Source organism: Meriones unguiculatus, chromosome 19, assembly GCF_030254825.1.
Source record: "Meriones unguiculatus strain TT.TT164.6M chromosome 19, Bangor_MerUng_6.1, whole genome shotgun sequence".
NCBI classification, from domain to species: Eukaryota; Metazoa; Chordata; class Mammalia; order Rodentia; family Muridae; genus Meriones; species Meriones unguiculatus.
The window spans coordinates 22,059,097-22,081,416 of NC_083366.1; the positions used below are offsets into that span (position 1 = coordinate 22,059,097).

A 22,320-nucleotide genomic window follows, 5' to 3' on the forward strand; every position below is an offset into this window, starting at 1 on the left:
GGCATGAAGCATAAGACAGCTCAGGGTAGGCACTCTGGTTCAGAGCTCCTGAGGGTACCTGTGCTCTTACCCTATGGGTTCTGACCCAGCATGAGAAGAGCCATTGGGACTAGCAGGTTCAAGAGACTGTGAGGGCTAGTGTTTTGTTGTTGCCGGTATTATTTTCCTCAAAACAGGGTCTCTTTGTGTAGCCTTGGCTGTCCTGGAACTCACTCTTAGATCAGGCTGGCCCTGAACCCATAGAGATCCACCTGCCTTTGCCTCCTCAGTGCTGGAATTAAAGTCATGCACCCCCCACCACCTGGCTGCTGGCTAGTTTTATGTCAATAGACACAAGCTGGAGTCACCTGAGAGAAGGAAACCTCAATTAAAAAAATTGCCTCTACAAGGTCAAGCTGTAGGCAAGCCCATAGGGCATTTTCTTAATTAGTGGTTGGTAGCCCATTGTAGATGATTTCACCTCTGCTGGGTTGGTGGTATTTAGCACTCCTCCCTGGCCTCTGCATCAGGTGCTGCCTCCAGGTTCCCACCTGGTTTGAGTTCCTGTCTTGGCTTCCCTCAGTGGACTGTGGTTTGGGATATATAAGCCACATAAACCCTTTCATCCTCCAGTTGCTTTTGGTCACGGTGTTTCATCACAGCATTAATAACCCTAAGTGAGACAGACCAAGGTTAGCCTATCTATCTCCACAGGAGCTTTACGGGAACACAAGAGTCCTGAGTAGTGGGGTCAAGAACTGTGGCTCTGTCCTCTGTGGCTGTCAGTCACTGGCCACAGCCCTGGGAAGGACATGGCCTTGGTGGCCTTGGGCAAATGCCTCTCTTTCCTTGTGTGTTTGTAAGCATTTAGGTAAAAAGTTTCTTTTTAACAGATGGAGATCTAGGTGGTACATCCAGCATTTCTTCCCTTTCCCCAAGCAGTTCTGTTTGGCATAGTGGCAACAAAAGGGTCCTCACCCTTTTCACATCAATATTTGTATGCCAGTTCAATTTAGTCCTTCATTTTGAAAAAGTGAATTAATTTTGTCAATTTGATGGCTCATTATTAACCCCTGCCTGACCCCTCTCTCTGGTGCCGATTGAACTCAGGACCCTATGCGTGCTAGGCAAGTACTCTAATCCTGAGGTGCATCCTCAGCCCTTCTGTTCTTGGCTTCTCACTTTATTTTCCACTGTTGTGTGTGTATGTGCACAATGTGTGGAAAGGCATACATGCCACCGTGCATATGTAACAGTCAGAGGACAACTCTGTGGGTTTGTTCTTTCCTTCCATCTTTTTTTAAAAAATTTTTTTCGAGACAGAGTTTCTCTGTGTGGCCTTGGCTGTCCTGGACTCGCTTTTTAGACCAGGCTGGCCTGGAACTCACAGAGATTTGCCTGCCTCTGCCTCCCAAGTGCTGGGATTCAAGGCATGTGTCACCACCGCCTAGCTTCCTTCCACCTTTATATGGGTTCTAGAGATTGAATTTGAGTGGCCAGACTCACATAAACACATTTCCCTACAAAGCCATCTCTCTGGCTCCTCTTGCCTTGTTCCAAATAATCAAGATCTGGGTGTGATTTACATTATTTTGTTTGTTTTTTGTATGGAGATATGGTCACACTATGTAGTCCCCACTGTCCTGGAACTTGCTCTGTAGACCAGGCTGGCCTCAAACTCACAGAGATCCATCTGCCTCTGCCTCCCATGTTCTGGGATTAAAGACTTGCAACTCTGTGTATGATTTTGAAAGCATCTTCCTCCCTGTATCTATCATACTATGTTGCTACTAGTTTGCAAACTAAACATTTACTCTCCAACTAAATTCTCCTTGACAAAGATGTTGTGTTCCCACTACAGTAGGAGCTTATTTTCTTACAACAGAATTATTAAGATCTCTCATCAGCAAGGGCTCTTGAAAGCTAAGCCCACAAACAGAAATATAGAGTGATATCTGTATGTGGATAAATGAAATGATCTTTTAAATGTAAGTGAAAAGGGAGTAATGTTATTCTGCCCATTGTGTTAACATATATGTATGTACACACACACACACACACACACACACATATATACAGATACACACATATTTCTGAAGTGACACAAGAAACTATGAAGTTAATAGCAAAGAGAGGAACTGGAGGCCTCACCACTAGTAACAAACACAGCCTGCTTCTCTCTTTGTGTCTGCTATAATTTGAACAGGTAATGATCTCCCACCCCGAACTCTGTTTCAAAACTTGGTGTCCAGGTGGTTGTGTTGTTTGGGAAGGTTGTGGAACCTTTGAGCCCTGAGGCCTAGCTAGCAGATGTAGGGCCAGGGTTTGTGATAGCAAGGTTATGGCGTGAGTCCTTCCTAACTGCTCAGGCAGTCTCACTAACACCCTCACATGTCCTCTGTCACAGCCACAAACTGCTGGTGATGTTGTTGTGTCTTCCTACCTGAGGTGCCGTATCTCCTGAACTATGCATCAGAATAGATATGTCCCCTATTTCTGTTCGATATTTGTCAGGGCAACAAGAAAATTATCCAATATAACACCTTAAGTATTGTTTGACTTTCAAAATCCTGTGTATAATTTTTAAATCAAAAGCAAAGCAAAGCAAAGCAAAAAAAAAAAAAAAAAAAAAAAAAAAAGGCTTGCCTCACAAGGTTGAGGATATGAGCTCTATCCCCAGAAGCCATGTAAAAATGCCCAGGGCCATGGCATGTACTGGGAATCCCAGCAGTGGGGAGGCAGAGACAGGAGGATCCCTGGGGTGCCCTTCCCTGGTCTGCCAAAGGAACCAAACCAGCAGGCTCAAGGCCAGTCTGAAAGGAGGTAGGTGGGATGAGGTAGGTGGGATTTCTGTGGGTAGTACCTGAGGTTGACCTCTAGCTCTCTCATGTGTGTGCCCAGACACACACATACACCAAAGTAATCAAAACATATGATATTGACATCTTAAGGCTAAATTCATAAGGCAAACAGTTTAGCACCGTGCAAATGCTGGTGTGTAAGTTGGACAAGACCTCTCCTGTCAATCTCGCTAAGCTTCAGAGTTACTCATAGCAGTTTCATGTATCACATGCAGGGTGAGAAAGTCCTTCTGTAGCGTGGGATCCCGGGGACTTCCTACTGAACAGCAAACACCCAAGTGGCCCAAATATACAAATAGAGCTGGTCAGCCAAGATTCTAATCTTCACTGAAGTGTTCCCGTGTAGCACATAGATACTGAGTTGAATGAAAGCCTGACTTCTATGTAGGGAGGCAAGCCCCTCAAAGCACGCCTGGGACTCTTTCACTCTATACAATAATCAGATCTGTTAGTATCCGACTGTCCAGAACAACTGGAATTGGAGCCACAAGAAACCTACCACTTGATGAACTGGGACAGAACATGGAGCTGTATCAACTGGCGGGTGGGGTAGCTTATGACATACCAAGCAAGTGGAAGGTCAGTTACATCATCTTTCCAAACAAAACCCTTCTCATGCAATTGAGTCAGGAAGTACCAAAGACAGCACAGTTGACATAGTCTATTGGAGGAAGAGCTGAGAGAGGGAGAAAAAGAACAAGATACACAGGAAAGAAAAGAACAAGAAGCATAACAAAGAAGTGAAGAGAATAAATGTAGTTAGTAAGAGAATAAATGTATGTATATGCGAAAGTACAGGTAATATGATTTTAAAATTTTGCAAAGTGTTTTTATTATAAAGCTTTAAATGAAACTTATTTTTAAAACTAAAAAATTTTAAAACTTTCTAGTAAAAGGGGGTGGGGAGGTGGAGAACACAGGTGTGTATGAAAATGTCCTTATACTACACTGTACCAAGCTGGGTGTGGTGGCACAAGCCTTTAGCCTCAGCACTCCACAGGCAGAAGCCAGTGGATCTCTGTGAGTATGAGCTCTGCCTGGTCTACACAGGTCTCAAAAAGCAAGCAAGCAAGCAAACAAACAAACAAACAAAACTAAAAATTACTGTACCATATGCAATGAATATATACAAAGATTTTTTAAAAAGAGAACTAAAGCATACGCAATTTCAAGCTTTTTTTAGTTTTAATATAAAATCAACCAAGACAAATAATTTCTCCCATTGGTCACTGCTGCTTAAATGTCAGAAGTGAAATATGGCCTAAAATGAGAGAATTACTGGGGCTCAACGTGCAGCCAAGAGACTCTTACCTAGCACTCTTGAGGCCCTGGGCTTGGGCTCCAGCACCACAACCAGCCAAACAAAAGATGTTGCCTTAAAGAACATTATTGTTTGTTTGTTTGTTTTTAAGATAAAATCTCCATATCCTAGGAAGCCCAGGCTGGCTAAACATTCATAGTAATCCTCCTGTCTAAGCTTCCTAATGCTAGGATTACAGGTATGCACCACCACACCCAGCTTGAAACTGGAACTTTAATGTACACATTTCTATCTTGGCTGTTCTCTTACTGTGCCAACCAATAAGATAATTTAGAAAGCACCCTAGCCAGTCAGGCCACCCCTGTCAGCCTAGCTGCCCTCACACAGATAAAGTACAAGGACTGCTTTTCAGTGTGAATAGCTACTATGAAGTGATAGGATGGAAAACTGAATTTCCCTGACCTAAATTACAGCCTTCCAAACACAGCCAGCTTACTCTACCTCTCCTCTGGTCCTAGAACCTTCTGCTCTGTCCTGCCACAAACGCCCCTAAGTGACAGGCTGACATCCCTCGAGAGCTCTCCTAAACAGTCTTCAAACTGTTTAGGTAAAAAACAAAAATGTCTAATTTTTTACCAAACATGGACTTTATACTCAACCTCAAACTTAGAGATCCACCTTCCTTTCATTGTGTCTTGTGAATTGACTCTCCGTATATCCACAACTACAACTACTGGCCAGGTAGTGATCCAGGCCTTCACCTTCCCAGAACAACCTGGTCAATTCAATTCCAAAGTTAGTCTCCATACTGCATCTAGAGAGCCTTTTAGAAAGTCATTCTCAGCCAGTCAATGGTGGCACACGCCTTTAATCCCAGCAATGGGGAGGCAGAGGCAGTCAGATCTTTGAGTTAGAGGCCAGCCTGGTCTACAGAGTGAGGTCTAGGACAGCCAGGACTACACAGAGAAACCAAAACCAAACCAAACCAAACCAAAACCCAAACCCCAAACAACCAAACAACAACAACCACCTCAGTCTCTATTTCTACTTAAAATAAATATAAGAACTTAACAAAAGCCTGAAATACAATGCAAGTCCAAGTACTGGGATATAGCTCCGTTGTTAGAGTGCTTGTCTGACATGCAAGGAGGCCTTGGGTTCAATCTCCAGCACCACAAAAACAAGACAGGATGGTGCATGCCTGTAATTGCAGTCCTGGGGAGGTAGAGAAAGAAAAATCAGAAGTTCAAGGCCAACCTTGACCACGTCGTGAGTTCAGGGCCAGCCTGAACTACATCAGATCCCATCTCAAAAACCACCACAAAAACAACAACAACAACAAAATCCTAAGTCTATCTTTTTCCTTCCTATGTTTTAGCCATTCATTTTAGAACATGTAAGAACATTTCTAAGAAGCTGGGCGTGGTGACATTTCCAAACACAGTCCAAGAAGGGAGTCATGCAAGGAGATTTCTTAGTGCTTGTGAGAAAACTCCAAGAAAGCAAGACGAGAGGTTTGTGACCTTTGTTTCTTCAAAAATAAGGGATTGTTCTTGGATAATGCGTTCATGCCCCTCCCAGGTGGGCAGTGGATAGGAGTGAGTTTATCTCAGATTATTCATTACAACTGGCTATTGTTGTTTATATGCCTCTGTGGAAAAACATGTTTCTGCTGTGATCAGCTTGTCCACCACGAGCCTTGTGATTGCACACTTTACTCATGTGATTCCTCTTAACCCTCAGAGTATAAATTTTCAGATACTCTGAATAAAGTTGACCACTGCATGAGACTTTAGTTGGTCTCATTTCTAGGCTCCATTCTGCCAGGCCCCACTGCCTCTAGAACAGTGACAGTGGCACATGCTTTTTATGCCAGCATCAGGGAGGCAGGGGCAGAAAGATCTCTGTGAGTGTCAGCCTAGCCTTGTCTACGTAGTGAGTTCCAAGACTACATACAGAGACCCTATCTCCACAAACAAACAAACAGACAAGCAAGCAAACAAAAATGACATTTCTATGTTAATATGAATTTTAGTTTTTTAAAATTTGTCATTACTTTTTGGAGAATATATTTTTGGAGAATATATTTTTCTTTATAAAAGAGGTTTATTAGGTGGAGATGGAGGGAGAGAGGGGAGAGAAGGGCATGATGGGGAGAAAGAGAGAGAAGGGGGCGCTCCGATAGAGAAAGGGGAGAAGGCCAAGAGGCCAAGAGAGAAGAGGCCAGGAGCAAGAAAGACCAGGCTTTGGAGAATATTTTAACAGTTGAAAAAAAGAAGAGCATAAAGCCAGGCTTCCTCATATCATACATTTTGACAGGATTTCAACAAAAGAACAATTTAAATATAATTAACTGAGAGAAGGCAGCTAATGGCAGAAGTTATTTAAACTTTCTTAGCTATAAATTTCCTTTTCCACAAACAAGAAGAGCCTGCAGGATCTGTCTTTGCAGGAACCCAATTATCCTGGCTCACGAAGACCTGGCCCAACACCTGGCAAAGAGGAGACACAATCAACAAATGCAGAAGAAATAAAATTAAAACTCAGATATTTTATATAAAACCCTTTTGTTTGTTTGGTTGGTTTTATGAGACAGGGTTTCTTTGTGTAGCCTTGGCTGTCCTGGACTCACTTTGTAGACCAGGCTGGCCTTGAACTCACAGAGATCTGCCTGCTTCTGCCTTTCTGAATGCTGAGGCATGCACCACTGAGCATGACTATAAAACCCTTGTAGTAAAGATTTTAGGTCATTTTTTAATCCTTCCTTCCTTCCTTCCTTCCTTCCTTCCTTCCTTCCTTCCTTCCTTCCTTCCTTCCTTTCTTCCTTCCTTTCAGCTTCTAAAATTTTTGAAAAAAACATAAAGATATCTTAAATATATCTCTGGATATTCCCCTAAATTTTCCAGGAGTCGGGGTACACAAGTTGGTCTCAATTAAGGAAATGGAAGTGAACTACTAGAATATTGGCCACTCCTCTCCTCTGGGAACTGGCCAATCCTCCCCCAGGTGTGGACTGCTGGCAGCCGTATCTCTGCTATGGCCATTTGATCCTATCTCCTGATTACAGTTTGTTGGGCAAAGTGGACAACCAAATTACTCTCCTGGAATACTGATAAGGAATTTTGGAAACCTAGATAGTCTAGTTCTCAGCCCAGGTGATTTTTTGCCCCTCCCCGCCCCGAAAAACTGGTAGTATCTGTAGACAGTTTATTAAAAGCCAGTGGGGTCAGAGGGGTGGCTGGTACAGACATCCAGTGGCTATAAGTCAAGGATACTGCTAAACATCAGAATAGCACAGCCCCACAGCAAGCAATAATCTGATCTAAGGTGTCCCTATGTTTTGGTAATATAAATCCAGTTGATGCAAATTCCTGGCCCTTATCAGGAGAAGCAGGCATAGTCAACCACAGAGATGTATAGAGAGGAGCTGTGGTCAGAGACAGTTTTCTGAGTCTTCCTTCTTCCCACCACCCAGCCTCCAGGAAGTACAGGGGATTCAACCTAGAGCCCCAAGTATATGAGCGGAGCCCTCCACTACTGAGCTGCTGCCCCAGTAAGTTTGCTAAGATCCAATTTCATGTCTTTTTGCATGTTTGTTTCTTCTTCCTTTCAATAACGAATGACACAGCAGTCTATTCTTCAGAGGTACACAACCTAGAAATAATACAGAGCAGAAAACAGCCGGTTAGAAGCCAGATGTACCATTTGTGGCACACCCATAGTCCCAGCAGAGGAGGAGTAAGAGTTGAAGGCCAGACTCAGCTACAGAGAAAGTTTGAGGCCAGCTGGGGACACATGAGAGACCCCCCCTCATAATAAGCCAAACCAAACCAGGGTGATAAGTGCTAAGAAATGGGTAATACAGGATATTTTGAGACCCTAGAATAGTGGGATTTCACTGAGCTAGGAGAGGTAAGGATAGAGCCCTACAAGAGGTGACATCTATACCTAAAATTTCAAGCAAACAGGAAGAAAGCATGTCCAAGTAGGAAGATGAGTATGTGTTTGTACATTCAGACAGAGGAACAAATATCCATAGGGTAACAGCATGGCAAGTGTCTGGGACACAAAATGTTTGCTGTAGCAGTGCCAATAGTCTGTTGGCACTCAGCTCCCATTCTGATTTCCTCTGATTGCAGGGAACAAAATGCCATCCAGTTACAGTTCCCAGATCCCTTTGCCAACTGGCTATTGGCCAGGTTCTGCCAGTGGAAAAAGATCATAGTGGGTGGTGTGTATGTGTGTGTATGTCTATGCATGTGCATGCTATGTTCCTCCACATTTACTAGCATCTCCACTAGTGGCAGCAATAACAGCCAATGAATGAGTCCTTCCGGGTTCACCAGGAGCCACGGCAGTGGGGGTAATGATGGTGAATACCTTTGCACTTTGTTCAGCAGCACAGCAGTCACAGACAGCATTGTTTGCCAAGGCTGAGTGGCATTATTTTCACACCTCTCCAGCCTAGGTGTATGCATCTCTAAATCTTTGGGTAACATATCTTTTTATTCTTCCAGCTATTTTTAACACTTATATTTATTACATTGCCTGTGTTTAAAATACCTTCTGACAGGTCCGTAAAATAGTAACTGAGTCAGAAAATAAGATGGTGTGGAAGAGGACTGTGGTGAGAGATTTGGTTTAATAGGTAACTCAACAGCAGGTGGTTCAAGCTTGCATTAGGAAAATGATCAGGAATTTGGACTTTATCTTAAGAGTAGTGGAGCCCTACAGAAGACTTAAAGGCATATTAAAGATTGAACACAGGGTTTTCCTATGCTTTTGCACACAAGTGCTGGACCACTAAACTACATCTTCACTGCAAGGTTTCAAATAGATATATACTTTGTAAATGCCATTTTGAGATCTTGTGAAATGATAATTTTAGAATCCTTTTTTAAAAAACAAAATAAGCAAAACAAAAAACAAAACTCATAGCCAGCGATTGCTACTTTGTGAATTCCTTACTCTCTTCCACCATTCTCCACCCTTATTCTGCCCTTCCAATCCCCCAACACTAGGTAGGAGAGAAAGAAAGATAGAGGGGAAAGGGGGTGTCATTATTGTCAGTCTACTTCCTGTTGATTAGGGGCATCGAGTTCCTTGGGGCAAGTTTGATGTTCACTGTAAAGATATGCAATGTCTTCTTCTCATCTTTTTGCACACGACCACTTGACAATTAGCAACAAACAGCAAAGAGCAAACAGCAGCCAGCTGCTGCTGCAGCCCCTCTTAAAGCTCTAACATTTATAAACCCTCTCAAGAGCCTCCAGAATTCCAAATGTCACATACTTTAAAAACCAACTGCAGCTAACAAAAATCACGCCTCTGCCAGAGCACAAGACAAATCATAGTCAGTTGCTGTGGACAATCTAAAGCAGCCCCGTCCATATCCCACATTTAGAACCAAAAAAAAAAAAAAAAAACAAAAAACAACAACAACAAAAAAAACATTCCCACATTTCTGTTTTTTAAAAAAAAAACAAAATTCTCACTACAAAAACATTACTTTTCAAAACACCCAGAAGAGCTGGTACTAAATCTTTTTTCTTTTTGTTTTTGAGACAGATACTCACTACATACAGCCATGGCTGGCCTTAAATTTATAGAGATCCACTGTTCTATGCCTCCTGAGTGCTGGGATTAGAGGCCTTTCTTTCTCACTCTCTCTCTTTCCCTTCCTTCCTTCCCTCCCTCCCTCCCTCCCTCCCTCCCTCCCTCCCTCCCTCCCTCCTTCCTTCCTTTCTTCCGTATTAGGGACTGGATGCAGGGCCCAGTGAATGCTAGGTAAGCACTTTGCATTTAATCCAGGTCTCCTGTTCATTGAAAAACTATCTGATCACTTCCCATGCGCTCAGCACTTTTCAGATTGTTGGAAGCATAATTGTAGACAAGGCAGATAATATCCCTACCTTCATGGACTTTGACATTCTGGTTGGCAGGTAAAGAATGAGTGGGAAAAAAAATAATGTGTAATTTGATAAAGCAATGGAAAACAAAAGAGCAGAATATTGATGCAATACTGGTTGAGGGGAACTTGAAGACCAGCTGTGAGAAAATGCTCAGGGAGGAAGTGGAAGTTGATAGTTACAGAACCACAAAGAGTACAAAAATCTTAGGTGGGTAAAAGCCAGACTCTAGGACTTGAAAAACTAATGAAAAACTTGGACTGTACTAATCAAGAAGCAAAGGCACAGTACAAGACAAATTAAATAGTGTGCAGAGGCTAGATGATGCAATCCCTTGCGAGCTATATTATAGGCCTTGCTTTTTTTTTTCCTTAAATACAAACTATATGCAGAGACATGGGAACAATCAGATTCATTTTTCAGAAGACAATGGGCAGAATCTAGATGGTAAGGCTGTTGAGAAAGAACACTGAAAAACCAGGAGAGAGGAGCCTGGCCTGGCCTGGCTTAATTCTCACTCATGTTCTTTCCTTAAACTCAATTTCTTTCTTTGTAGAGTGAGAATGGAAAGCCAGGCTTGGTGTCACACACCTGTAATCCCAGCACTCCAGGGGCCAGAGGCAGATGGATCTCTGTGAGTCCAAGGCCAGCCTGGTCTACAAAGTGAGTCCAGGATAGCCAAGGCTACACAGAGAAACCCTGTCTCAGGGGAGGAGGGGAGAGAAAGGAAGGTTAATAAAAAAAAAAAAGATCAGCAAACAGTTATTCCCAAGCACTCAGATATAAGAAAGACTCCAGTGTGCTGCAGCGTGCCAAGATTTAAAATATGCTGAAGCTTTTTACTATTTTTACTATTCTCTACCAGCTCACCAACTTCCCCTTCCTCAGGTTTCAACCCAGCGGGAACTAAGAACATCTGTGGCCTTGCAACCCGCTGAACTGGCTAGTGGTTCAAAGTTGCTTCACCATGGATGATTTTTGTTGTTTACCTAGTTGTTTATCAGTGAGGAGAGGTAAGGATGCAAGAACCAAGAAGAGCGGCAGAGCTGTGGTTAGACTCAGTCTGGAGAGGTTAGTCCAGTTCACAGGTGTTTGAATTTGCTTCTTGCTCTGCAGGGCTATCAGACCTGTGCTGCCAACAGTATGAAACTACAGTGTTAGGAACAGTTCCTAGCCTTAAGTTCAGTTCTTGTATGCCAGTGCCTTTACATTTCTTGGTAACTGTATCTTTGAAGAAATACTGTTCATTCAAAACAACATGGTATAATTTACCTGATACACTTAAAAGCCTCTATAATATTCAAAGGCTGGTGGCAAACTATGAATAAAGTTCTCATTACTATTGTTCTCTTTAAAAATGACTATTTAATGTCAGTTCAAAAATACAGGTGACATGGTTCTGTTGCCTTAAGAACTGCTAAATTTGGTAAATCTTTCTTTCTTTTTCTTCCTTCCTTTTTTTTTTTTTTTTGTTGTTTTTAGAGACAGGGTTTCTCTGTGTGGCCTATCCTATCCTAGAACTCACTCTGTAGACCAGGCTGGCCTTGAACTTACAGAGATCAGACTGCCTTTGCCTCTGCCTCTCAAGTGCTTAGGTTAAAGGTGTGCACCACTGTTGCCCAGCTCAGCGGTACCTTCTCGAGGGGTACCTTCTTAAGGTAACAGCTGTTTGCCAAGAAAATGTCAGTTACAACCATTGTTAGATAGTCAGGTTTAATATCTCACAATTTTGTACTTGATACTTTTTCCTTAGAAAAATTTATTTGGCCTTGAATACATATATCAACTTAGGTTCTGTGTAGCTTTATTTAGTTAGTTAAACATATTTTTCATGTGCATGTGTGATTTTTGCATGTGTATGTATGTGCATTCACCTTGAATGAAAATCTACCTGGAGCTGAGCAAGTATGCTAGACTGTCCATTTCTAGGGATCCTCATGTCTCACTTCCTTAGCACTGGGATAACAAGTGTGTGCCACTGCGCCTGGCCTTTTTACATGGGTTCCCAGTCCTTGTGATTGCTTGCAAGTTCTTTACCAACTATTTCACCAGTCCTATTGGTGTTTTGTTTGTTTATTTTTGTTTTTTCAAGACAGGGTTTCTCTGTGTAGCCTTGGCTGTATTGGAACTCTGTAGACCAGGCTGGGCTCAAACTTTGTAGCAGATGACCTTTATCTTCTTGCCTTTACCTATGAAGTTCTAGGATTATAGGTGTGAGCCACCACACACACAGCCTGATTCCAAGTTTGTATGTATGTATGTATGTATGTATGTATGTATGTATGTGTTATAGTATGTGACTGCATAAATTGCCCATGCCTATGGAAGCCAGAGTTCAACCTCAAGTGCAATTCCTCGGGAACAGTCTATCTTGTTCTCCATGACATTCTCGTTGGGACCTGGGTCTTATGGATTTGGGTAGACAGCTAGTCAGCAAGCCCTAGGGATGTGCCTGTCTTCACCTCTCCAGTGCTGCAATTATAAGCCCACCACATGGCTGTCTTGATGTGGGTTCTGGGGATTAACTCATGTTACCAGCTGAGCCCTCCCCTCAGTCCTCAACACCACTCTTACCATTTGAATTATAGTCCAGTCTCAGAGCCTTAAGGTTTGTGTTCATATCTCTAAAGTGCTCTTCCAGACACCCAGAACGACACATCTGCTGAAAATGTTCAGTTCAAGCTAAACACAATCCTTCAGGAGCAGACAAGGATCCAAGCTACTGTTGTATAGGACCATTCTCCAAGCTAAACGGCCACCATCTTCAGGAGTCCAGCTGGGACTATTACCAAAGATCATTACAGGTGGGCTTGTTGCTTGCTGGCGTTGCCTCTTGAAGGGAGTCAGTAGGGTGGGCTGTGGGACCTTCATCTGAATGTCCAGCCACCCTTCCCAACCAGTTGTATGCAATTCTGCCCCAACTGAATGTGACCTTGAGTGGGGGTTCCCTCTGGGAAGGGCTAGAGTATATGGGGATGAAGAGAAGGTCCTCCACCCATACAGCTAAGGTGTGTGTGTGTTTGGGATCTTCATGTGTGGTGGGTGTAGACTTTCCAGTGTTCCCCAAGTCTTTCACCCACTGCTTTATAAGTGAGCTTAATAAATTCGGTGGTTTGCCCAAGTGAACTACGGTGGAATGACACTTTGGTTTGTCCTTAGGGCTGTAGGTGTGCATAGAAAGTGTTCACAGGTCCTCATGGGAAGGAATTTTAGCAACACCTAGTACATTTTTTAAAGGCTTTCTTTAGATTTGGAAGTTCTGTGATGGCTGCAAGCTCTGCCTCAGAGCAGAGGGAAAAGCTCTGGCCAGAAGTGAAGGCATGTCTGACACTTTTTTGACTGTCTTCAAAGGGACAGCTATATAAAAGTGTTAGTAGAATCAGAGTATTTAGGTAAAACTAAAGGTAATAATGGTCAGGGTTTAGTTAGAGTCCTGGGTTTGCCGCTTAGATTTTTTATTGTCTTTCTAAAGAAAACTTCAAGGAAGCAACTTTTGATTTCTCTTTCAATTTGTATTTGTTACTACTGTAAGCCTGCATGTATGACCCTGCGTGCCTGGGTATGAGCGGAGGCTAGAGGGCAACTGTAGACCTGATTCTTTTCTTGGTGACTTCTGGGGAGTGAAGTCAGGTTGCTAGGCTTTTGCAGCAGGCACTTTTACCCATGGAGCCACATTATCAGCTCACAGCTTCTGATTCTTTTAGATCCTTCTACATCCTAATTAAAAACATAACATTGCTTAGGTAGGGAATTTGTAGTGTTTTTAAGAGTCAAACTGGAATGTACACTTAAGAGGATTGAATCCACAGAAGGGCCTGGAGCAGATACTAGGTATGAAATTGGTATTCCAACCAACCAGGCCAGGGCCTTGTGCATGCTGGACAACTGCTCTACTGAGCTACATCCCTTCATTTTTCAAGGTCGTTGACCGTTTTGTTTTTTTCCTTGAAAACAATGGCATCTGCTATTCTAAGCTGTTTGTTTAGATTAACCTACGTCCTCCCATAGTTTGGGTTCATGATTGTACCAAATAGACTTAAGCTGGCATCCCAAAAAGTTGAGTCCTGGACTTCTTGAACTGGAAAGAGCTTCTGTAAAAGAATTACTTCTTCCTTTTTTTTTTTTTTTTTTTTTTTTTAAGTATCTGCTCCAGGCCCTTATGTGTGTATTCAATCCACTTATCTGAACATTTCAGTTTTACTCTAAAAACAGTTGATTCTAACCCCGCTAGCAAATGAGCCGGGCCACTTAATCAATCCAACTAAGTAAAAGGAAAAGATGGTAAAAGTTGGCTGAGAATAAAAATGGTGAGTTTAAACCCAGTGGAGCTTGAGCTCCAAGGGACCTGCAAATATTGTTTTAATGGTCCGAAGGGTTACTAGAAGGTCTATATTGGATCTTGACAACTCTGCTGCAAAAAACAAACAAACAAACAAACAAACAAAAACCCAAAACAACAAAACAAAACAAACCTGAAATTAATTTATCAAAGTTTTAGTAAGGAACAGGATCCAGAACCAGGCAGCATACCAAAGACTGCCCCACTTCTACTATGGGTAACTGTAGGTAGAGGTAGAAACACAGCAAACACACAAAATTACCTCAATATTGCAATTCAGCATTTGCCTTTTATGGGCATACTTTGGCAGCCTTCTGCCTGGGACTGGCTGAGTCCCAGTTGCTTGGTTACCAGAGTATATACTCTTAAATATATAACCTGCTTTGCATCTCAAACTAGAACGAAGACCGTTATTATGGGAAGGCCACTTCGGACCAAATTTTACGTAAGGTACGTAAGGATACCAGTTTAGAATACGTTTATTTGTTCGAAAAGAACCATACAAATTTAAAACAGGCACACAAGAATTCTGAGCTCCTCCTAGGCCCGCGGGCAGGGGCAGGGGCAGGGGCAGGAGCCAAGCTACTGCGGCAACAAGGCTGCCAGTCTTCCAAGAGGCTGGTGTTCTCAGGACTTGGCCCAACATGCACCCAGCGCTGCACACCCTACTCAAAGTCCCAAGGGCGGAGTTCGGGCTCCGGGGGCTAGAGGACTAACGAGCTCCAGCTCACGCCACGCCGCGAGAGTAAAGCACGTGGTAGTCGAGCCGCAGTTTCCGCCCAATTCATCCTATTCAACGCCAGGCTTCGCGTGTCGCCGCCCAGACCACAGTGGCACAAGACGGGTGAAAAAAGCCGGAAGCCATGATGGCAGCGTCCCGCCCTTCTCTCGCGAGAAGAGAAGAGGAGGAGGTGGGGCTAGCAGGAGCTACGCCAACGAGAGGACAGGTGGCGCGTGACTGACGGCTGCAGCGGCCTCTCGCACGCCCCGCCCCGGCTGCGGGCTCGCTCTCCTTTCCCCGCGCTCTCCCCGCCTCCCCTCCCTCCCCTCCCGGCTCTTCTCTTCCCGTTGAGGTGGCGGCCGGCCTCGCCTCCTAGTCCGCTCCGTTTTTCCTCTCCTCGGTTCTTCCCTTTCCCCCGGGGCCCAGAGCGGCCGGACTTCTCGCTCCCTTCTTTACGGTGGCCTCCGAGCCCCTGCGTGCGCTCCTTCCCCGCCATGAATGAGGAATACGACGTGATCGTGCTCGGCACCGGCCTGACGGTGAGCGGCGGTGGACGGCGGGGAGACGGGTCCCTCCGGCCTCCTGCCGGGCCCCGGGGCGAGGGTGGGTCCCGTCGTTGTCCGCTGACCTAGCGCAGCCCGCTCCCGAACAGCCGGCGTCTGCACTCCCTCGGGGACCGTCCTCCTCTTCCGCGCTGGGTCTGGGGAGGGAGGTCGTGGTTTGTTGGGCTGCACTGATTTGGAGACGCCCGAGTGTGTTAGGAAAAACCGGGATGTGGAACTCGAGACGTGTTTCTGGGGAGCCAGTTCATTGGGAAGTTGAGGGCAGAATCGCCGAACTGTCGGAGAGAAACTGCCTGTCCTCCTGCGGGAAGGAAGAGGAAAGGGAAAACAGCTTGTGCTCCTTCCACTTCCCTTTTGGGTGGATGACCTCTCCCGGTTGGAAGCAGGCAAGCCCTGAACGGAGCGGAGGGAGTCGCTGCTGGCGCCTGCATTTCCTATGTGGCGAGCAGCATCGGCTTGCTCAGCTAGTCAGTTGGCTGGGAAAGCCCAGGCAAAGGAGTAGTCGCTGATCGGTAATTGTCCTAGAGTTTGGCCAACGTTAAGTTTCTAGAGAAAATCATGAAACGAATTTCTAAAACAAACAACCCCTCACCCAAATCCCTTTTTAATAAGCTTTAATTGCTTTATTGTTCTCTCAGGATAGGAAATGAATTTTCTCAAAATTTGTCTATAAAATACTTTCACGCCTGGATCTTGCTTGCTATGTTTCCCTTTTATTTGGTTTATTGCGTGCCACTACTGTTTCTTGATGTTTTTCCTTAAGAAATGGATTGAGGAGGGGAGGCTTAAGTTTTCTGCACTACGCTTCAGTCTGGTTAGAAAATAAATGCACAGCGTGAGTGTACTGGGAATATATAAATATACAACACCTAATGCTACAGTATATTTTGGTGGGTGGGTATCTGCTTAGAGATGTATAGATGATCGAGAAAAAAAAATGTAGACATGTTTTTATATTTTTTATATTTTGCACCTCTCCTCCTCATTTAAAGAAGCTATTGGCTAGAGAACCAGCCATTTTGACTATCAGTTGGGGTGGTGTGTGTGAAATTATGACTGAATTACTTCATCAGAAACATTGATGAATGTATCCCATTCAGTATCACTTCAAGTGCCCAAGTCATCTGATAAAAGCCACTTCTTTCGAATTTGTTGAAATGTATTGACATCTCTTATGATCAAATTAATATCCTTTTAAGAGAAAACACTCTGAAATAACAGTTTTAGAGAAAACCTTTAAGAGTTTTAACTCCCCCCCCCCCTTTTTTTTTACTTTTAGGAAAAGCTTATTTTTCTCTCTACAGTGATTAATGATGACTGCTAGAAGATTATTTTATTCTGACAAGGTCTCTATGTAGCTCTGGTTGACCTGGAACTCAGTTCTGCCTGTCCCTCTCTCCTGGGTGTTGGAATGAAAGGCAAAGCCAAGACATCCTGCTCAAGGCTCAGGAGACATGACTGCCCAGAGGATAGCCTGTCAGATAGACTCCAATGGTTATCTAGAAAGCTAGAAAGCCTTTTGCTTACTTTGAATGAGTTGATTACATTTCTCCTTCTTTCTTTTTTTGAGGCATGGTCTTTCTGTGTTGCCTTGGCTGTCTTGGAACTCCTTGTGTAGTTCAGGCTGGCCTTGAACTCAAAAGAGATCTTTCAACCTCTGCTTTCCCAGTGCTGGGATTAAAAGGAGTGTACCATTACACCCAGCAGTTGGAGCTTTTTGGTTGTGAGTTGGGAAGACTTGGATGCCTCAGTGAGGGGAGGCTGCAGGTTCTGACTTTTTAGAAGTGCCTAATTGGGGTTCAAGCATAATAAATAGTTTGTGGTGGATTTTGCCCTGTTGGTGGGTCCTGTGGCCACCAGCATATGGTGAGAGCCAGCTATTTCCATTCTGTATTGTCATTGCTAGTATTTCATATTTGAGTGTAGATAAGTGAGTGCAAAGCCATCCTGCAAGTTTCCACATGCCTAATTTAGAAGCATCATTTGTATCAAAGATAGCAAATCTGTTTAACAAAATAACACCCTTTATTTAAATTTTCACTTGAGTTGTGAATTTCTTGATGAGTAGTAGATACATAAATAATTAGAATTTAGAACGGTTTCTGCTGTCTTACAGCTTTGCTAACTTTGGTCCTCAGTGTGCTTTCAATACAATTAGATGTGTTCTAATTGTATCTATGCAGGATGGTGACTTTGATAGAAGCAATATAGCAGGATGATGTTGACAATAAGAAATGGTATTAGTAGGACTTAGGTGAAATCTTTAATTAGGTTAAATCTTAAGACCTACAGTCAAAGTTAAAAACCTCAAATTAGGGCTGAAGAGATGGCTCTGTTGTTAAGAGCACTATCTGCTCTTACAAAGGACCGGGGTTCAATTCCGAGCACCCACATGACAGCTCACAACTGTCTGTAACTACATGGTTCTGTTCTGACACTCTCATACCAAATGCACAGAGAATTAAAAAAAAAAAAATCCTCAAATTAGAAGTAACTTTAAGTATCTGGACACACCATTAATCCTTGTCTTGTAGATATTTAGTGCTGAAGATTTAAGAACCTAATACAAGGATTGATGCCAAATGCTGGATAAATATTGGTTTGTCAAGGACTTTGAGTTCAGGGAACTTGTTACTTTGAAACAAAATGTTGGGTTTTCTATGTTCCTTGCTTATGTTGGCATGGTTTTCTATCAGTTAAACTCACATTAATCCACAAGTATTGAAAATGACTTTAAAGAAGACCGTTAATTTTCTGTGAGAAATGGTAGATTCTGTGTTCTCTGATGTTGAGAGTTGTCACTTTAAAAGCCATCTGGTTGTGGTGCATAACTTTAATCCCAGCATTTGGTGGGGAGGGGGCCAGAGGCAGGCCAGTCCCTGAGTTTGAGGCCAGCCTGGTAGGTTCCAGGGTGGCAAGGGCTATACAGAGAAATCTTGTCTGGAAAAAGGAAAAAGAAAAAAAAGTAGTGGTAACACCCCCAGACTCTATAGGTTGTAGAAATGCCTTTCTAAAAGGTAAGGGAAATAATTTTCTTGATAACTGCTATTTTGTAAGGACTAATTTTTGTGCCATGACATAATGGATGCATTAAGTCCTAGCAAGCTTTATAGGCACTTTAGCCCACTCTAACTAGGCTCAGTTTGCTTTGCCTTTTGAATTATTCAGTCTCATTTTTGCCTCCCACCCTTCTTTGTCGGTTGGCTGGCAACTTTTGCATTTCTATGCTTTGAACATGTGTAAGCAGACTTCTACCACATAATTGGCACACAACTCAGATGGGCTGGGTAATAAATCAGAGTTGTGCTAGAATTAGTTTATTTGAGAAGAGCCAGCTTCACGCCATTTGTACTTTCAAAGGTTTTTTTTTTGTTGTTGTTGTTTTCTACACGGTAAGCCAACAAATTATGAGTAGAAACATATACTTTAATATTTAAACTCACTCTCAGCATTATATATAGAAAATTATTTTCAATACCAGAATACTCTCCCTATCATTTTCTCTTTATTAAAACAGTTATTAAATATTAAGTTTTGTGCTTGATTTGAAAACCCTAAACTGTAATTTAAATTTGGTCAGACTTAGGTTTGGTCTTGAAAATCTTTGCCGTAGATGTGAGAGTTGTGTAAAACAAAGGACTTTGTTTTCCCCGAAGTAGTGGGTATAAGATCAATGTTTTTTTCTTTCTTTCTTTCTTTCTTTCTTTCTTTCTTTCTTTCTTTCTTTCTTTCTTTCTTTCTTTCTTTCTTTCTTTTTTATTTTTTTTATCAGTTACATTTTATTAACTCTGTATCCCAGCCGTGTCCCGATCCCCGTGTCCAGATCCCTCATTCCCTCCCAGTCCCTCCCTCCCTCCTTCATCTCCACCGTGCCCCTTTCCAAGTCCACTGATAGGGGGGACCTCCTCCCCATTCATCTGATCCTGTTTTATCAGGTATCTTCAGGACTGGCTGCAAAGCCCTCCTCTGTGGCCTAACAGGACTGCTCCTCCCTTCGGGGGTGGGGAGACCAAAGAGCCAGTCATAAAAAAAAGGGCGGAGTATTCTAGCCTAAAAATGTTTAATTTAGAGTGTTCCAAACTAGTCTTTTTGGAGCTCCAGCAAAATACAGCAAATGGAAAATTCCACCCTTGACATCATGTAGCTGGGTCGTTGTCAAGATTCAGGTTCATTAAAGGTATTTTCAGGCTAAATATATTAGGTATATTCTTGGCATAAGTAAAATTTATGTTTAGGTTTGGATCCCATTCTCAAAAAAATAAATCTTGCTATGGCATGGCGATACTTAGGTGGTTGAGGAGGCTGAGTCAGACAGAATTTGAGGCCAACTTGGTTTACCTAGAGAATTCTAGGGCAGCCAAGGCTACACAGTGAGACCTTGTCTTAAAAAGTTAAAAAAAAAATTCAGCAACAACAACAAAAAACTTATACATGCAAATAATTCAAAATGTTAAAAAAAAAAAAAAAAGAAGCAGAAATTTGAAACACCTGTTCCCAGGCACCAACAATCAGGGAATCTGCTTGTATTAGCCTATAATGTCAGTATGGAGGAGCCAGAGGCAGGAGATTTGAGTGTGAAGCCAGCCTGGGCTGCATAGTGAAACCCTGTCTAAACAAAAAAAGAAAAAAAGAAAAAAAAGGAAGCATGAGAAGATGGAAGAATCTCCAGAAACTTCACAAAAGGAGGTTAACTGACTTAAAAGTATTGGTGAAGCTGGAGTGAGGATGCATCCCTTAATTCTAGCCCTAGGGAACTGAGTTGAAGGCAGCCTGATCCACATGGTGAGTTCCTGGTGGCCCATACCTTTAATCCCAGCGCTCAGGTGGATCTCTGTGAATTCAAGGGGAGCCCAGTGTCTACAGAGTGAGTTCCAGGTCAGCCAAGGCTACATAGAGAAACCCTGTTTCAAAAGCCAAAAAAAAAAAAAAACCAAAAAGGAAAAAAGAAGAAGGGTTTTAAGAGGCTAGTGGACCAGATAGATTAGGAGATAAAGGTGATTGCTGCCAAGCCTTATGACCTGAGTTTAATCACTGGGTTTTACAGGGGATGGGAGTCAGTTCCCTGTTTTCAAGTTTTCCTCTCTTCACATTTAGCCCCTGATACCTATGTGCATATACACATAAATGTCAAGAATAAAAACAGAAGTAGGGAAATAGTGTCAGTATTCTGCTTGTGCAAAAACTAGGACCTGTGTTCTCCAGAACCCATAGTTAAAATAAAAAACAAAAACCCAAGGTGTAGAGGTATTTATTCTAAATGATACCTTTGAAGGCAATTAGTGTCAGCTGTTCGACACATTTTTAAAATATTAGGCCCTTTATTTTGGTTCTCAGTCTTCATGCTTTAGAGCCGTGGTCCATTGGCTCATGCTTATTTGTAGGAGTGTGAGGAGTCAGGTGTAGAGGCTATTTTGTTGTGATTTTGTTTTAGAAATTGAACTCTGCAGTCTACTTTTATTAAGTGAGAATGTGACCTTTTTTTGGTCATACTCTTTTTTTTTTTTTAATGCAAAAACCTGTTGTTATTCTACTTTCATATACTGAGTTGAACAATATATCCTAATATGTTACTAGAAGAAGCAAGGGATTTCGGTGTTTCACACACTTTTAATCCTAGCACTCAGAGGCAGGCAGATATCTGTGAGTTTGAGGCCAGTCTGGTCTATATGGTGAGTTCCAGGACAGCCAGAGCTACATAGTGAGACCCTGGCCGGAGAGGGAGGAAGAGAAGGAGGAAGGGGGTGGAGGGAGAAAGAGAGAGAAACAGACAGACAAGGCAATTTTTTTTAAAGTAATATTAGGGCTGATTTTTGTGTAGTCACAAAATGGAAAATATTTTGCAGTACATATAACCTGCAAAGGACTTCACATTTCTAATCTTATAAAGTGGTACAAAAAGAGAGAAATCTCATTTAAGAAAATAAGTCAGGGCTTGAGAGGTGGTTCAGCAGTGAAGAACTCTTACAGAAGACCTGGTTTGATTTCCAGCGCCCACATTGTGGCTTATAAATATCTGTAACCCCAGTTCCAGGAATGCACGTACAGGCATGTAGGCAAAACAGTCACATCACATAAAGTAAAACATATATATGTACATGTATATATGTAAAATAAAAATAAAGTAAGAAGTGTATAAAAAAAATCAGTGGGACCAGAGCAGTGGTTCAGCCATTAAGAATGCTTGCTGTTCTTGTTGGGGACTAGATTTTGGTTCCTAACCTCACCAGGCAGCTTACAGTGACCTGCCTCTTCAGCTATAGGGGTCTGATGCTCGTTTCTGGTCTCTGGGAACATGTACACAGACACACACATAACATAATTGTATATATAATTATATATGAAATATTTCAAACAAGGGGGAAGAGACTGAAAATTTGAGTAAATTCTTTCTAACAAGTTCTACCAATCATTAATCAGTTATAAAGTGTTCTCAGTCTCATTTCATCAGAATCCCTGAAGAAACCACATCCTAGTTAGAATGGCCAATAGGCTTGAAATAGAGATCTTTGTACACCGTTGAAGAAGTGAGTTTGCAGTCATAATGGAAAGCTGATGGCACAGTCTGCCTTCCATGATGACCTGATAACAAATGGCCACAGAGCAAGAACTGGAAATCAGGGGCTCACCAAGAGGAGAGTGTTAATGTAAAATGTGGCATATTCCCATGGTGTATTCATTCAGTGGAGT

The 22,320-nt window shown here is 42.7% G+C and overlaps 1 protein-coding gene across 1 annotated transcript in view; it reads left to right on the forward strand.

Moving 5' to 3' along the window:
• Nucleotides 1-15,272: 15,272 nt before the first annotated feature.
• The window catches only part of Gdi2 (GDP dissociation inhibitor 2), a 31,229-nt gene continuing 24,181 nt past the window's right edge, over nucleotides 15,273-22,320 (forward strand). Inside the window, exon 1 of the mRNA XM_021659260.2 lies at nucleotides 15,273-15,609. Coding sequence (XP_021514935.1) covers nucleotides 15,565-15,609 — 45 coding nt within the window. The 5' untranslated portion in view covers nucleotides 15,273-15,564. The remainder of the gene's footprint in view (nucleotides 15,610-22,320) is intronic.